At 60.6% G+C, this 17,481-nt stretch overlaps 1 protein-coding gene across 5 annotated transcripts in view; it reads left to right on the forward strand.

Moving 5' to 3' along the window:
• ASTN1 (astrotactin 1) overlaps nt 1-17,481 on the forward strand; it is a 151,945-nt gene that overhangs the window by 114,340 nt on the left and 20,124 nt on the right. For all 5 annotated transcript variants that reach the window (XM_075936893.1, XM_075936891.1, XM_075936892.1 and 2 more), the window contains 8 exons: nt 2,692-2,766; nt 3,742-3,879; nt 4,584-4,734; nt 8,395-8,561; nt 8,988-9,182; nt 9,748-9,875; nt 13,277-13,381; nt 13,612-13,800. In XM_075936893.1, the coding sequence (XP_075793008.1) occupies nt 2,692-2,766; nt 3,742-3,879; nt 4,584-4,734; nt 8,395-8,561; nt 8,988-9,182; nt 9,748-9,875; nt 13,277-13,381; nt 13,612-13,800 (1,148 nt within the window). The remainder of the gene's footprint in view (nt 1-2,691; nt 2,767-3,741; nt 3,880-4,583; nt 4,735-8,394; nt 8,562-8,987; nt 9,183-9,747; nt 9,876-13,276; nt 13,382-13,611; nt 13,801-17,481) is intronic.

The following is a 17,481-nucleotide window of genomic DNA, read 5'->3' on the forward strand; positions in this document are numbered from 1 at the left end:
AGGTCCGAGTTCACCGCCCGGCGTGGCTGGTGTGGGCAAGGCTGGTGGGCATTGTGATGTCTCTCCAAAGCCCGTTGGCGTCAACGCCGGCTTCTGCTGCCGGCGTCTAAAAGGCAGGTATGCTGCCCTGGAGAAATCTACCGCCAGAAGGGCCTACGGATATGCCGGCCAGATGTGTGTTCTGAAGGCAGGATTGCTTTAGTAGGAGAAGACAGGAGGGTGTCCACGGAGGATGCTGCAGCAGGAGTCGAGTTCTTCGTTCAGGTGGTTGATCCTGGAAATCCATCCACCCTCCAAGTGTTTCTGCGGATCTGGGAGTTGGCAAAGGGCCTCCACCGTGTCCTTGGTAGCGGGTGTGGCATTGTGACCCATCAGCGACACACGGAGCGTTCAACCATCGAGCCACACACTTTCCCAAGCAAGTTGGAGGTGGAGCCTGTCGTTCTGCCGCGGCCCGAACGCACGGTTTTGATCAAACCACTTCTCATACCCCAAACGAGAAGTCTCCTACTTTTCCTTGGACGACTATTTCAGTCTAAGCAACCCCGTTTCTTTGTATTTGGCCTAAAACTTCCCCTTTTGCCTCTGCCACCTGAAATAGTTCTGCTCCGTGCTTGTGTTTACACCTGCTCTTAATCTGCATGCAGCTATCTTGCTCTTCCTTACCGGCAGTTAGCCACCGTGCACCTGTCCAAGTCTTTCCCAATCGCTCTTCCTAATCCAGTCCCTCCAGTGCCTTGTTGGTTTTCCTGCTGTTCTCTGAATTGCCTTCAGCTTGTCAATCTTATCCTGCCCAGAAAGAGATGGTTTTCCAGGTGCCGTCCTTCCCCAGCTGGGTGCTATGAAATCCCTTGATACTGATTCCCCGTGATTCCATGGGGCCGTCTGGAGATCTGACAGTGTATCTCCTGCTACGATGGATGGCAACACATCTCCTCCGGGTACCTGTCTGCATGAGCCCCCTGCAGGTGTGTAAGCACCTTATGTGCGGCAGACTGGCTGGGTTTGCCTAGCACCATCCCTCGAGGGCGTGACGGGGGAGGTGACGGGATGTACAAGTTGGGATGCAGAGTTAGGCCTGGTGTTGGCTCTCCCGCTCTGGAGTGCGCCCCCAGCAAGCTGTGGAACGGACAGGGAAGTTTTGGTGCTCCGGGGGTCAGGGCACAGCTGGTGCGGTGGTCGGTGCCCACAGACGTGCGGCGAGGGATGTCCTCCTCAGTCCTCTCTCCAGCACAGACCCTGATGACGGCTGGATCGGGGTCAGGCCGGGGAGGTCATTGGGCCAGCAACAGCCCCGAGGGGCGGCGTAGCCTCTGGCCGACAGGCAGGTGTGTACGGATGTCCTGGAGTGCGGAGCCATCGAACTGAGCTCTGTGGCGTGCCTGCCCGTGGGAGCAGCTGGGGCGTGGCAGTGTGCGGAGCCACTTCTTCCCCTTGCTAAGCAGAGCCCGTGGCCTGGGTCAGCCCCGGCCTCCCCCGTCTGGCCCGCGAGGCTCTGGGCTCCCCTAGCCTCGTGAAGGGCCACGTTGGCTGTAGAGTCAGTGGCCATTCCTCCGTGGGCTGTCTGACTTCCACGGGGCTCTTCTGGCTTAGCCAGAGTTTGGCAGAGGCAGCAGTGGCGTCCTGGGGCCCTCCAGACCTGGCTTTTTTTGCACGGTGTCGGGAAGAGACTAGAGCGCCGTTGCCCCCTCGCTTTCCTGGAGCTCTGCAGCCTCTGGGAAGACGAGGGCCGGGCTCTCGGGGGGCGTGGCTGACTACCGGAGCAGGAGAGTCAATTAAAGCTGCTTCTGCTGTCACCGGAGCAGTTTCTTCCCTCGTGGACGGGCTTTCCGCCGCAGGGCGGCCATGTGTTCCGCCAGAGGAGGCGCGGAGGTGACTAGGATGCTCTGGGTTTCTCCAGGAGCCGGCTTCGCCGGAGGCTCGTTAAATTCAAGCGTAAGAGGACAGTGGCGGTAATTAAACTGAGTCAGCGGGGCTCCAGGCAGGCACCGGGGATTGCCTGCTCAGAGCTGCTTGCAAAATCAGACCAGGACCAGACCCGGGATGGGATGGAGCCAAAAGACACCCAGAATCCTGCAGGACATGGCGGGGACAGGGCACAGGGGTCCGAGAAACCTGCAGACGCTGTTCGGAAGTGGGAGTGTTCGTTCCCTTGTGCGGGCTCCACGCCGCATTGAATTCCCCCTTCGGTCAGTGGACTGTGCTAGTCGTCTTCCCTTCTCCCCGTCGGGGCTGGGGGCACCAGGCGGGGCAGTGGCCCAGGGCCCCATGCCAGGGGGGACCCCGAGTTGTGGTGGGTAAATGCCATGCAGGCATCGCAACCTTTTCACCCCTGCAAGGGGAAGCAAATCACACGCAAGCAACGGTTTTCGAGCTGTGCCCCCCCGGGAGCCCAGCAGAACATTCGGGGGCGGGGAGCGTGTGCCAAGCAGCCAAGCCGGGGCCCCTGACGTCCGCCCCGGATGGAGGGGCTCAGACTTTGGCATCAGCTGGGAGTGATGCCAAACCGTGGCTGTGTCGAGAGCCTGCTTCTGGTCTCCCGCCGGCGTCCCTCCGGTGTGACTCCCCAGCGGGGTCACTGCTGGTACGCGCAGGAGCAGGGGACATGGGACCCGGCCCCCGGATCTGCTCCGTGCGCTGCTCTGCAAATGGAGCACGTTAGGCGAGGGTCTTTTTCTTTTCTCCTTCCAGGCCTTGGCCGTACACGATATTCCAGCGTGGATTTGACCTGGTGCTGGGAGAGCAGCCGTCCGATAAGATCTTTAGGTAAGGTGTAAGGTTTGGCTGCCCTGCCAGCCTCCCCGGTGACCGTAGCCCTCTGCGGGCGGCCAGCCCCTCCCCGTGTCCTCTGGGCACCAATGGCTGCAAACGTCCCTCAGGAAATACACTCCTCAGTTCCCGGGGGTCCCAGGACGTCTCTTGTGGGCGCCAAAGCCAGGGATCCGATTGGCTGAGTCTGGGCTGACCGCTGGCCTGTGGGAACCAGCCAGATGGTCTCCATCAGGCACTTGGTACAGGCCCTGGGGGTCCGTGTCCGTGGGGGTGTGTGTACAAGTGCGTGAAGCGCCCCACCCTGCCCCGGGGGGAAGGGCGAAGAGGCAACGAAGGCAGGATGCCTCGTGGCCTGCAACGGGCGAGATGGGAAACCACCACCCGGATCCCTTGGAGGTAGCCGCATTTCCGAGGGCTGGCACCCCGCAGATTTGGGTTCTGTTTCTAGCTCACTGCGACCTTGGGCAAATCGCTGACCTGCCACTTGCAGGTTGGCCTAGTAGGTAGGGCCCACGACAGGTGCGCCAAAGGCCCGGGTTCGACACCCGACTCCGCCACAGACGTCCCAGGGCAAGTCACTTAATCAGCCTGTGCCTGAGTTTGCTGCCCATCAGCTCATGCTACCTCCTGTGGGGTGTGTGAAGGTGAACACGTGAAGGACAGGGAGGTGTGAATACTTTAGGGACGGGGGCCGTGGATAGAGACCCAGAGCCATCCGCGAACCTCGGCAGCTCCTTCCCCCCCCCGTGTGTGGCCCAGGAGCTGTCTGCGTTGGGTCTTCATGGGACACATCCACCGTTCGCTCCAGGAATGGGGGAGACATGGGCCCTGCACCGCCCTCCCTATCCAGTCCCTGTGGCAGTCACACCCTCGCTTCCGTGTGTGTCCCTGCCTCTGTCCCCCGTGCGGCTTCCAAGTCAGGCGGCCTGTTTTCCTTCCACGGTGAATGGTTCTCCCCCCGTCCCGCAGGTTCACCTACACCCTGGGGGAAGGGATGTGGCTGCCCCTCAGTAAGAGCTTTGTGATCCCGCCAGCCGAGCTGGCCATCAACCCCTCGGCCAAGTGCAAGACGGACATGACGGTGATGGAGGACGCGGTGGAGGTCAGGTGAGCGCGTCTCTGGGGCCGGGCGGAGCTGGCAGGGAGAGGGCTGGGGGCAGCGGGATCCCGCTCACAAGGCTGGCTCTGACGTTGGAGGAGCCAGGGAGCTGACCCCAGCTTGTGTGGTGTTCGGGGCCCTCTGGGCGCTGGCGTTGGGCGTCTCCCTGGGGAGGTGCATTCCAGGCTAGAGGGGAGGTCAGTGCCCTGCGACATCCCGCCAGCTGCGCCTTTCTTGGCGGAGTTTTGTCCGTCATTCACCATGGGGCCTGCCGCCTGCCATGGTCCTCGGCCTGCTGAGAGCCCTGCCCCCGCGTCCTCTCCGTTCTCAGTCGATGGAGTCGTTCGGAGCGTGCCTCGTGGGTCTAACCCGTGTCCGCGCGTGGCTCCAACGTGCTGTACGGACTTAAGAGTCCTGGCTGCTGAGTGAGGCGGCTTCTCGGCGCCACGTGTCCGCAGGGGCAGCATGCGCTTTCCATGTACACACGGCTGGGGAGGGGTCCGGCCACCTCCTGGGTGTGTTTAGCCTCACTTGCACTTGTGATCAGTGCAAAACGCCGGCCACACGACTGCGAACCACTGTTGTGCGCTAGTGGACCTGAGGCTGTTGCACTGCGTCTGTGATCACTAGCACTTCAGACTGAAATGGAGTTAAATATTAATGCTGGAGGCTTTGGATTTCTTATCGGGCCCCTCTCCTCTCCTCCTTGCAGGGAAGAGCTGATGACTTCCTCCTCCTTCGATAGCCTGGAGGTTCTCTTAGACTCCTTTGGACCCGTTCGGGATTGCTCCAAGGACAACGGGGGCTGCAGCAAGAATTTCCGCTGCATCTCGGACCGCAAATTGGACTCCTCCGGCTGCGTGGTGCGTACGTCCGCGGAGGGGTCCGAGCCCCAAGCTTGTCTTGCCTGCTGTGAGGAGAAATGGGTGGGAGAGCAGCTGGGAGCTTCCCAGAATGCCTTGGGGGGATCAGACAGGTCACTGCTTTTCAGAAGGCCCGGAGTGAGCAGGGAAAGAGGCTGCATTGCAGCTTTACTGTAGCTCTCCCTCCAGCATTTAACTAACTCATTAGTAGCTTCCCCCGGCTTCTTCCTCCCCACAGTTCTCCAGCCTAGGGCGGCGAGACGGCCCGTCCAGGGCTCCGAGTCTGGCTAACAGCCGAATGAATAGGATGGACGTTACCTAGGGAGCGTCAGCCCTTTCTCCCCACCCACGTCCCCGCCCCTCATTCCTCTGTCGGAGACTCAGGGGCTTTGTCTTGTTTCTGGATCCTGGCACCGGGTCGAGGAGGCGCTGCCGGTGGGCACCAGGGTAGTGGCTGCGGCCGAGAGTCTCTCCTCCCGGGCTGCCGTTCGGGCTTCCTTGGGGCAGGGCGGTGGAGAGATGCATCTCGCGGGCACGGCTGCGCCAGAAGGGGCTGATCCGAGCTGCTGCCTGTGTTGCACTAAGAACATCAGGACGGCCGGACGGAATCAGACCAAAGGTCCATCCAGCCCGGCGTCCTGCCTGCCCACAGTGGCCCATGCCAGGAGCCCCAGAGGAGAGATCACAACAGGGAACCCTCACGTGATCCCTCCCGTCGCCCACCTCCAGACAGACAGAGGCTCGGGACCATCCCTGCCCATCCTGGCTGGCAGCCATGGATGGACCCAACCTCCGTGGATCTGTCCGGCTCTTCTCTGAACCCTGTTTCAGTCCCGGTCTTCCCCGCATCCTCCGGCAAGGGGCTCAGGGATCAGACTCTTCCGCTCAGAGCGTCCCAGCCAGGAGAGCAGGCCCTGTCGCCTGGGGTGGGGGAGGATTAGTCCGGGGATGGAGCACTAGACCCGACAGGGAGGCAGGGGTAATTGCATGGCCCCAGACCCACCTGCTGCTACTTTGTGGCTGCTTCTGCTGTGCCAGGCGCATCTCTTCGAGGGCATCCCAGCTTCCTTCCCGGGTCCTCCCCGGGGCCTATGGCAGTGGCACCGTGCTGTGTCCGCCCTCACCGTACGCCCCCGCCCCACCCCAGATCGGCTGCTTGGCTCGTCCCGAGCATGTGAGCGTGCTCAGTAACGCTGCTGGCGCCTGGGCCTCGCTCTGCTCCCCACCCGCCGGCAGCCACGGGACGTCTCTGGCCACGGCGCACGGGGGAAGGTCCCCCTTGAGTGACTGGCTGTCGAGATCTTCCTGCCGCATGTGGCTGGTTGGAAGACAACTGGCCCGTCCGCCGGTGGGGAACGGAGCTCTCCATCGGTGCTCTCCTTTCTGTGCAGCCGGCTGCCCGGGCCAGAGGGCGCTGGGTGAGTGCGTGGCTAGGGACTTACTACCCACGTGCCGCTGCCGCGCCTCCCTTTCCGTGTCTTCTTCCTGCCCCTGTGCTGACACCCGTCCCCCTGCCTGCATAGGGGGATACTTTCTCTCTGCAGTAGCCATGGCCTTCTCCCCTCTGTACGCCGGGGCAATCCGCTCGCGCTGGAGGCCGCCTGGGAGCTTCTGAGCCCGTTCAACCCTCTCCCTGGTTTTAGCTCGGGGAGACACTCTCTGCCGGAGAGTGGGGGGTTAATGGGCTTTGGAGGGGGAGGAGGCCAGCTAGTGACCCCCTCTGCCCCGCGTTCTGGTGTCCCCCGGGGGACGGTGTCTCCGGCGAGAGAGGACGTGGCGTCTCCGGAGCGAGAGGCGCGTGTAGCCAAGAGGGCGAAAGAGGAATGTTTCGCGTCCTCATTGGAGGGGGCCCGCTCCAGAACGAGGCAGTTCCAAGTAGTGAATTAAAGCCAGGAAACTTCTCTCCCCCCCCCCCCCCAACCCGCTTTGCTCAGGCCTGGCCAGTTCCCGAGGAGTCTCCTGGGGCAGAGCACGTCTGGCTGAACAGCTGGAGAGCCAGAGAGCGGGGGGGCAGATGGGTGCTGGGCTGGATCCCTGTTGTGCCGTTTGCCTTCAGCCTGAGCATCTGGGTTCGCACAGCAAGAGGTGGCTTCCCAAAGCTGCCTAAAGGGCCCTCATGATCCAGCGCTGCAGCTAGTGCGAGGGGAAGGGGGGGACTCGAGAGCTCGGGCCAGGAGTCTAGCAAGCCTGCGGGCGGCCGTGTGTTGTGGAAATTGCCGAATTAGTGTCAGCGAACCCCGTGGGCCGTGTGACGAGCGCCTCGGTCGGGGGAGGGCAGAACCTGTCCACGTGGTGGGCCTGCTGTGAGCTGGGCCTGGCATGCTGGGGTGGGGGCTCTCGCACTTCCTGCTGCGCTGCAAGGAGTCTGCCACGGCGTCCGCACTGGGGGAACTTCCCCGTGCGCTGCCCCGGCCCGGCAAGTCCTCTCTCCGTCGGCGCGGGGCATTGGCCCGAGCTGGGCAGCGCGCAGGCGGCGAGCCCTGGGCTGGGTCGGCCCCGCGGCCCCCTCGTTCTGCGCAATTCCCGTCGGGCTGCCGCTCTTCCTGCACGTGGAGCCGCCCTTCCCCCGCGTCCTGGCCTGCAGCAACCTGGCCCCCGGCCGCCCCTGCCAGTCTCACCCTGTGGCCCAACGCAGCTCAGCCTGGCCCCCGGCCGCCCCTACTAGTCTCACCCTGCAGCCCAACGCAGCTTAGCCTGGCCCCCGGCCGCCCCTGCCAGTCTCACCCTGCAGCCCAACGCAGCTCAGCCTGGCCCCCGGCCGCCCCTACTAGTCTCACCCTGCAGCCCAACGCAGCTCAGCCTGGCCCCCGGCCGCCCCTACTAGTCTCACCCTGCAGCCCAACGCAGCTTAGCCTGGCCCCCGGCCGCCCCTGCCAGTCTCACCCTGCGGCCCAACGCAGCTCAGCCTGGCCCCCGGCCGCCCCTGCCAGTCTCACCCTGCGGCCCAACGCAGCTCAGCCTGGCCCCCGGCCGCCCCTGCTAGTCTCACCCTGCGGCCCAACGCAGCTCAGCCTGGCCCCCGGCCGCCCCTACTAGTCTCACCCTGCAGCCCAACGCAGCTCAGCCTGGCCCCCGGCCGCCCCTGCCAGTCTCACCCTGCGGCCCAACGCAGCTCAGCCTGGCCCCCGGCCGCCCCTGCTAGTCTCACCCTGCGGCCCAACGCGGCTCAGCCTGGCCCGGCCACCCCTGCTAGTCTCACCCTGCGGCCCAACGCAGCTCAGCCTGGCCCCCGGCCGCCCCTGCCAGTCTCACCCTGCGGCCCAACGCGGCTCAGCCTGGCCCCCGGCCACCCCTGCTAGTCTCACCCTGTGGCCCAACGCTGCTCAGCCTGGCCCCCGGCTGCCCCTGCCAGTCTAACGCTGAGGCTCGGCCCAGCTCTGCCAACGCGGCTCCGTCCTGGCCTGCCGCCCCAGACCACGTGTGCGGCGTCCAGCCTGGTCGCTTGGTGAGACGGGGCCCCGAGGGATGCGCCGGTGGGCGCTGAGCCAGGCTCGGTGCTGTACGTTCCCTGCTGCCTTCTTGAAAGACTCCAGCGGCGGGGCGAACGTCCAGCTTAGATTCCACAGGCCGTTCCCTCGCAAGGTGCTGGTGGCTGAGCGAAGGCTTGTGTGGGCGCCTGTGTCCGGAGCCTGGCTAACCTGGGTCGCTCTGCCTTGCCAGTGCCCGGCTGGCCTCAGCCCCATGAAGGATGGCACCGGCTGCTACGACCGCCACGTGGGCGTGGACTGTTCGGACGGGTTCAACGGCGGCTGCGAGCAGCTGTGTCTCCAGCAGATGGCGCCTCTGCCGGACGATCCCTCTCTGTACAACATCCTCATGTTCTGCGGGTGAGCGACCGGCCCGTTGCGTCCTCGTCCGGGGGCCGTTGGGCTGGGGCCTGGGGAGCACCCGAGGCAGGACAGGGGCGAGCTGTGCAGTGCCTGGAGCTGGTTCCAGGGCGAGCCGTGCAAGGCGGCTCCTTGGGCACCCGCCTTTCTGGCGTGGTCCAGTGGTCGGGGAGTGGGAGAGCTGTCCCCTGAGCCATTTAAACCTGGCCCAGTCTCCCCTGTTCGTGCCTTGCAGACAAGGTGACATTCTGGGAGCCGTCCGGGCAATGGTTATCACTCAGTAGCGCAGATGCTTCCTTGTGGTTGTTCCGGGGGCCCTAGGGGAGGCATTTCCTTGCGTTGAGGTCCCACCTCTCCCAACCGGCTCCGTCCCCTGCTGTAATTGCTCGAGCCGATTTTCTCCCTCCCCTCCGCCCCCCACGGCAGGTGCATTGAGGATTACAAACTCGGCGTGGACGGGCGGTCGTGCCAGCTGGTCTCCGAGTCGTGCCCAAAGGGAGGGGACTGCGGGGAGAGCCGGGAGCTGCCCATGAATCAGACTCTGTTTGGGGAAATATTCTATGGCTACAACAACCAGTCCAGGGAGGTGGCAGCTGGACAGGTGCTGAAAGGGACCTTCCGGTGAGTACCGCAGCCTCTCCTTTCGCCAGGCAGGCGCTGTGGCCGGGCCTCCGCCGTGCCCCTAGGAAGGCACAGCCCCAGGCCCACCAGGGACTGGGGTCCTGAAGTGGAGTTGATTGCAGGCCGGTCACACCCACCTGGCGGTGATTGGCAGGGAGCGGAGGTTGAGAGAGGCCCAGCAGACTGAACAGGATGCCAAGCAGAGATGCGCTGCCGGTGGCCGCACCCTGCCTGGTCACGTTCTGATACCAGAGGGCCCCTTAATCTAGCAGCCAGGTGTAGCCAGGCCAGTGGCTGGAAGGCACGGCAGGGTGGGCAGGGTGCAGGCTCGGGCGGTGGCGGCTTGTCTGCCACTCCCGGTCCTCAGGCAGGGCTGAGGGGTGAGGTGCTCTGCCCACAGCAGACGCTCGTGGATGTTGCAGGGGACCGCAGGCGAGATGAGCCCAAACGAGCCCCCTTGCCTTGAAACCCGGGCCTGCTTTGCCCGGTCTCCTTCTCCAGGGCTGCCGGCCCGGGCTTGTTAATTAGAGACACGCGCACGGCGGTAACGCTCCGCAATTTGCAGGCAGAGCAACTTCGCCCGGGGCTTGGAGCAGCAGCTCCCAGACGGCCTGGTGGTGGCCCCCGTCCCGCTGGAGAACCAGTGTCAGGAGCATCTCTCTGAGCCCACGCCGGACCCAGGCTTCCTGACTGGTGAGTGACTCGAGCCACGCGCCCGCTCCTCCTGCCCGGCTGCAGAGCGTTCTTAGCATCCAGAAAACAGCGCGAGGGAGCTTCCGCAAAGAAAAACACCCTGGCTGGTCAGAGAGCCAGACAAGGCCCACGTTCGGGGGATCTCGGATGCCCTGGTTACTCCTCCTCCCCTGGGGGTGGCATGTGCCCGTTCCCTCCCTTACCCTCTGGGGGATCCCCGCACGGTCACTAGCAGAACGTCCCATCCAGCTGCCTGGCATGGCAGGACAGCACCATGAGTGCTAGCAGGCAGTCGTCGTCCGCATTAGGGGCCCCGACAAACCCATTGCCCCAAAGAACGTGCAGGGGAGATAGGCACTGGGGAAGCCACCGTGCAAAGAGGAGACGTGACTTTCCTCAGGTCACCCAAGAGCGCAGTGGCAGAAGCAGGACTAGAACTCAGGTCCTTGGAGTTCCTGCCTGCTTCCCCCACGTAAGTGCCGAAGGGCTCCGGCACTGACGCCCCCACGGTCAAACTCTGCCCTCGCTAACATCACTGACCTCCAGTTGCACGTCCCTTTCTGCCCTGCCGGCTCCGGGGTGATTACCCCGGGTAACCAAGGCCACATCGTTACACAAGCAGTTTTGTAATTGGAACTTAGTTAACAATTCTGTCGATGAGGCACAAGGTGGAAAATAATCCCCTTCATTCTCCCAGAGCTGGGCTGGCTCTTTGCAGCTGACAGTGGTGAAAAGCAATAAAACCGTGTATTTTTCACTGAAGTCAGCAGATCCCGGCATCCCTCCGAATACTCGCAGGGGGACAGAGGTGCTGAGTAAGAAGGTGCCAGTTTTGCATAACTGCTTTCCAGAGGAGAGCCGCACATTCAAGTCATCTGGAACAGTGAGCACCGAAGTCAGAGGAATTTAAAGGCTCAAGAGTGTCGTCTTTTCCCCAGCTCGGATCATCGTCGCTTGGGAAACGTGGCTTTCCTCTCTGCACGAGCCAGCTGTTTCAAAACCTTGGGAGAACCCTTGACATGGGACTGTTTGTCCCTGGGTTTGCCTGTTCACCGCCCGCGCGGTGCTAGTATCTCATATTTCATAAGCCCCAGTCGGAGCCAGGTTGCTCACCAAGTGGGGGAAGGACATCGCGTGTCCTTTTTGTGCAGTGTAACATATTGACTGGTCCATCTGTCCTCAGCGCCCCAGATTGACTGTAGTTTGACGTGTCGCCCACTCCTGGCTGTTGCTCCCTGCTGGCGCTGGCATGGCACGGGACGTTTTGAAACCCAGTTTGTGGGAAGCGGAGCGAGTTGTGCCAAGGCGGGAGTGGAAAGGCCCTGCCCTTTTCCTTCCCCGTCTCTTACAGCTCGCCTTCTCCGTTGAGGGGTGCCGCCACCTCCTGTCATAGTACACGGGAGCCGAGCCTTTTATAAACTCTCCCCTCATGTAAAGGGTTGCCGTGTGGTTTCCCTGCCCGCTACACGCCACTTTGGATGGGGAGGGATCGGGGGCTCCTCAGAGGAGAGACAAGAGGGTATTGTCCTAGCTGGCTTTCTTATCTCCTGTGTCCATTCCCCTTGGCGTGGACCACGGTAGCGACCACGCCACAAGGTGCCTTAAAGGCAGCGCATACGGCAAAGCCCAGAGTGCTGTGTTTGAAGGGTGGTTCATTAAAAAAATCTAATGAGAGGAAATAGGAACACATCAGGGCATGCCTTTGGGACTAGCCTTCCAAGGGAAAAACCACAAAAGGCCTTGTTATCTTCAGAAGCCAAGCCCAGGCTAGAGCAAGAAAACAAACCCAAACAAATTCCTTTAAAGTTGCGTTTTTAATTGCCGGAGAGTCGCTGACCCTCAAATCCTCTTTCAGCATAATTAGATTCGTCCCCCGCCCAGTGGTTTCCTCCAGTTCCGTCCCAGCTCGTTCTGTCACCCATGGCAGGTTTTAATTGGGCAGCTTGGTGAGCAGAGCTGTCCCTTCGCCGAGCAGGCAGGGGAAACCAGACGCTATCGAGGGCGTAAGCGTCGAGCCAGGTCTGCGCAGCCCGGGAAGGGAGCAGGAGGGAACGCCTGTGAGGGAGGCTTTTTACATAGCTTGTCGGGGACGAGACACGGGGAGGGAGTCTCGTGTTACAACGGGGGCTTGGGAGAGTGGGGTTCTCTTCCCGATCCTCTACCTCCGCTCTAGGCCTGTGAAACAGAGACCAGGGTCCTTTCCCTGCCAGCTCCCCTGGGCGGGGACTGTCTCTTACGATACCTTGGCATAGCACCCGAGTCGATAAGTCTCATCTCAGTTGAGGGCAAGAGGCCGGACTGGGGCATCCATGATAATCCGGTGTCTTCTAGGAATGTAGAATCCCCCCATTGGATTGGCTAACCAGTCAAACTATTGTTTAACCGATTAAAGGGGGCCTAATGGTGAGGGGAGCATCCCAGCAGGAGCAGTCCCTGTGTACCCCATTGCGAGGCTGCGCTGGCCAGACTGAGACAGCCCCCGCTGGTTAATCTTAACCCGTGAACTAGTTAAGCCTTCACACCCCTAGACTCTTCCCTCCAGAAGGGCTCTGAACCAGCCGTTGCCTTGCTTATTTCACAGCACAGCAAGCGCTAGAGTTGCATGCTCTGGCTTGCGTCAAAGCCGTCGGAGGAAAACCCACCCCCTTCCTTTGCCGCAGGCAGCTGCGAGGCCTGTCCCGGGGTCTGAGGTAATGGCGCCCGTTCCTGGGCTGGCATCGCCACGGCAGCCAAGAGCGGGTGCTGATCGCAGGAGATCATAGCAGCCACGCTGCCTCCGACCGGTGATCCGTCCAGCCCGGTATCCCGCCTCCGACAGCGGCGAGCATCGGCTGCCTCGGGGGAAGGTGCTGTCAAGCTGAGAGGATCCAAATGCAGACCAGGGAAGCGTAGCCCGAAGCCGGTCCGGGCTGGGCCTGCGGGAGGGGAGGCGGTGTGGCCTGGAAGACAGACCACTGGATTGGGACTTGGGTTCTATTCCTCCTCCTGCTTCTGCCTTGTGGGTGACCGTAGGCGAGTCCCATTCCCACCCTGTGGCTCAACATCCCCTCCTGTAAAATGGGGATAACGGGCTGGCCGGCCTTTGGAAGGTCCCTTGGCTGCTGGAATGCTGGCAAAGGCCTGGAGATGAGGTGTTTTCAGAGGCCTCTGCCTTGGTCTAACTCTGCATGTCGACGTCAATGGTGAAAGCCCCTCTGACTTCAGCAAAGGCAGAGCCAGGACCACGGAGAGCTCCACTGGACACGCCAGCCTCCGTCCCCCTCTCTGTGCACTGGGCATGGTCTCTCATCCTCCGTGAGCCCCCCTCCTGACCCATGCACCCGCCGTGGGGCAGACCTCCCGCTGGGGGGCTCCAGCTTGCTGCTGTCCAGCACTGAGGCTCTGTCACGTGTCTCTCTCAGGGATGGTGAATTTCAGCGAGGTGTCGGGGTACCCGCTGCTGCAGCACTGGAAGGTGCGTTCCGTCATGTACCACGTCCGGCTCACCCCGCTGACCGTCTCCCAGTGTGAGTACTGCAGGCCGGGAGCAGGAGGCCAGCGGTGGAATAGCCTTCGGGTTGAGTCCGCTTTGGTCTTCCTCCACTTGCAATTGCCGGCTTGTTACTTAGCCGTGTGGGGCGGTCGGAGGGAGTATGGCCCTGCTGGGACAGGGCTGGTGGGAGCTCCGGCCCCACCCCCTCTCGTATTCACGAGTGCCTCCTGTTTCTCATTGTTTGCTGTGTCCGTTCCTCCGCAGCTTTCAGCAACGCCCTCCACTCTCTGGATGGAGCCACCTCCCGAGCCGATTTCGTGGCCCTGCTAGACCAGTTTGGCAACCATTACATCCAGGAGGCAGTCTATGGATTTGAGGAATCCTGCTCCATCTGGTACCCCAATAAGCAGGTCCAGCGGCAGCTCTGGCTGGAGTATGAAGACATAAGCAAAGGTAGGAGGCCTAGCCAGTGACCAAGAACATGCACGCACCCCGCCAGAGAGGCTGTCGGCAGATCCTAGCTGTATGGAGTCAAGGTAAGGGAGTCCTTTTGCCAGCCGGGCGTGCCTGACTGCTCCCTTCTGTCGGCTGGTTTCTATCCCCCCTACGCAGACTTCCTGCAGCGAGTCACATGCTGGCGTTGGGATATGGATAAACTGCCCAAGCCAAGGCATCAACTTTTTTTGTTATTTGGCCCTGATCTGGCACCCACTGAAGCCGATGGAAAGACTCCTGCTGGCTTCAGTAGGTCTTGAATCACGCTGATAAAAAGCTGGGTCTCCAGAGAGAGAAAAGGCTAAAGCGTTCATTCCAGCAAGCCTTCCTGCCGCACTCTACTCTTAGCTCTTGCCTGTCTTTAATCTTTGGGTCTTCTACATCTGCGCTCTTCCACCTGGCTCTTGAGACTGGGGTTCCTCCTCTCTGCTGTTTTCTTCTCCCAGAACCTTAGCTTGCTTTTACTTCTCTGCCCAGAAAGCTTTTAACAAGGTCCTACCCCAAAGGGGATATGATCGAGGGCTATAAAATCTTCCCTGGTGTGGCAAAAGGGAACAAGGCAGCGTTACCCACACCTGTAGTCCAGCGGCAGGATCTTTCTGAGCACAGCAACTTGTCTCTATTCCCTCTTTTTTTGTTCCCCCTCCAATTTGGGCCGCTTCAGGCATCGCACCCTGGTCTCTTCCCTTCTGTAGGCACTCTGACCCTTTCTTCTCCTCCGCTCTTTCCTCTTCCCACCTCTTCCACTTTCTCCTCTTAGCTTTTCGCTGGTGAATCTCCAGAGCGGATATTGATTGAAAAATTGCAAGAGACAGACCATTCTCTGTGGCTGCCGCTTGCAAAGCTGTCCCCAAGTGGCTCATTTCCAGCACGGTGGGGAAGCTAAGAAGTGGCCTTTCTTCTGTGTGGCTTAACAGGCTCGTTTTCTTGGCAGCGGTTTCTGAGTGAGGTTAGCACGGTCCTATTTCTCGGCAATAGGTTTAAACAGTCAGTTCTCACGGGCATGGAAGATGGAGATAATCTTACTCATTAACTGAGGGGCTGGTTCTTCGTTCACCCTCCCTGTAATGATTGCCAATTGCATGCACCGCACGGCGGGTTGAAGATCCAGGGAAATGGCCTATGGGGGTGAATGTGCAGTCGGTGCTGAGGGAGGCCAAAGATTGTTTATCAAACTGAGCCCTCGGCCCCAGGCCTAGAACAGATGCTGACTTTGGACAGCTGAGTCCTGAATTACTCTTCCTGCTGCCTCTTCCTTCACTCATGCTACTCGCTGCACAGCTCAGCGGTACCGTACAGGGGCACCCATGTGTGTGCGAGAGAGAAATTAAGTGTACAGTCCCTAGGGACGGGTCATAGTAGCAACCCCAGTAGAACCCCGATTTCCTGACCGCCACTCTGGCGAACGGCCAATTACACAAACCGTTTTTTCTTGGCAGGGGACTAACTAATGACACAATGAAAGGTGACGTTGGTGAAGAACAGGTCTCCGTCTCTTCCCGCGCCCGTGCTTGGAAGTCGCTTTTCAGCGGTGTGAAGAGAGCGATCCAGTGCACTGGACTGCCGCTAAGGCACTGGACCTGCTGTCCCTTTGAGATGCTCAGTGTTACAGTCGTCTCAGTTTTGTGAACTCTTCAATTCCCGGTTCGCTTGTAAAAGAAGGGTTCGACTGTAACTAGAACTGTTTTCATATGGTCTCCACACAGAGCAGAAACAAAGCCCTGGTCAACCAACATCCTAATCGAAATACACCCCTCGAGTCACCGCTGGCAGTGCATCCTGATTTGGGGGTGATGCAGGATTCCATGCTAACTGGGCGCGGCCCCACGGACGCCAGTGGAGCTGCACTGGGTTACACCGCCGTGGGATCGGAGCCCCTGCTGGCCTCAGCCAACATGCCACTGGAACGCTGCAGCGTGATCTCAAGCTCTAGCAGCTCGGTGCCACAACGCCTCTTGCTGTGATGTCATCGTACAGAAGTGACATCCGGCTCTTTCGCCGTCCCACCGGCGGAAGCCGAAGGACGTGGGACCGTCTCCTCCCGTTCCAGGTGGAGGGTTCCATTGTATCCTTATGTCCCAGAGGGCCAGATGCTGCTCTCCACTGAAATCAGAGGCTGTTCCGGATTTGTGCTGGTGCGGCCCAGTGCTTTCTGCAGGGCGGCAGTCCGGTCGCACCATCTGAGTGACGTCGGTGCGGCTTCCTCGGAAGTAGCAAAGCTCCGTCCATGTCTCTGTTCAAAGCAAACGAGAGTGAGATGTGCCGGCAGATCACAGTTCCCTTTCTCATGCCAGCCAGTTGGGTGTACTGGGGGTCCCGCTTTCCTCGCAGGCAGCTCCCCCCTCCTCTGCCAGTCATGTGGAAGAATAATCCAGGATATAGTAAAGCAAGGAAAAGCCACGTGTGGGAGAAAAAGGGACACCTCAGTGGGTGCCAGAAGAAGCCGTGGACATTCAAGATCCACCCACATCCCTTCTCCTTCTGCTGAGTGGCCTGCAATTTGACAGAAGCTGCTGATGGGTCAGTCCACCCAGCGCTCACAAATCAATCAGGAGACTTGCCCGGGGCTTTGACTGTCTCCAGCTTGACTACATCCTGAACCTGTGGCTGCATAGTCGCTCCTGGCCATGCAGATGTGTAGCCTCTGTCTTGGCCTGCACACCAGGGATCAATGACTTCGAGAGCAAACACCTAAGCTACTAGAGCTTGCGCTGCTGAACCAGCTGGGCCTGTAACCGACTAGTATCCCATGTAGGTCGGTGACAGGAGGGAGGGGTCCTAACGCGCACGCTGGCCTAGGAGCTCTCTCTCTCTCCACGTGGGTCCCACGGACTCGTGGCAGAATGCAATATGTGCACTTAACTTGCAGCAGCTAGAACGCTGCGTCAGCGGTTTGCATTCCAAGATAACATTTCTCAGCCGTTTCTCGGCTTTCGTTGAAATCAATGGCAGTTAGACACTGGGATACTTTTGAGGAGCTGGGCTCCAGTCTGCTATGTAGAAGTTATAGTGGATCCATTCTCCTCTTATATGGACCAAGCGCTAGAGGGGGGCAAAGACCCATGCTCTCCCCAGTGTAGAACATACAAAGTCTATCTGCAAACGTTTGAGCAACTGCTCTGGTGTCTTTGGTTCTTGTGGGCTGAACACAGAAGCACCAAGATTGCAGGGGGGTGGGAGGTGGTTTAGGGATCGGCAGAGCTAGGCATAAACTAGCTGAAAGGTTTTAAAGTCCTGCAGACTTGCCCAACTCTGCCTTGGTTTGTCTCATCCCTTTTTATTTGCCCAGAGAGCTTTTTGCAAAGTGTATGAGAGCTGCGAGGTGGTTTGCGAAGAGCGGGTTGGATCTACGTGTGTGCGGAGTCCATTTTGCAGAGCAATTTTTCATCAGGGACCGCTAAGGCGAAAGAGACCTGCTGATATTCCTCGCGAGGCCTGCCACAGAATAATTGTGGCCCAGTCTAGAAAGAAAGGCGCAGCATCGGTCCACGCGTCCATCGGCCTGCAAGCCAGCTGCTTTTGTTTGCAGGGAGCGAGACGACAAAACGCCACGTGCAGCAAAATAATCGTTTGGGATCCTATCCCAAGCCACCCAGAGATGGAACGTTCCTGGGATCATCCTGTGCGCCCCACCTCCCC

This window comes from Pelodiscus sinensis, chromosome 9, assembly GCF_049634645.1.
Source record: "Pelodiscus sinensis isolate JC-2024 chromosome 9, ASM4963464v1, whole genome shotgun sequence".
Taxonomy (NCBI): domain Eukaryota; kingdom Metazoa; phylum Chordata; order Testudines; family Trionychidae; genus Pelodiscus; species Pelodiscus sinensis.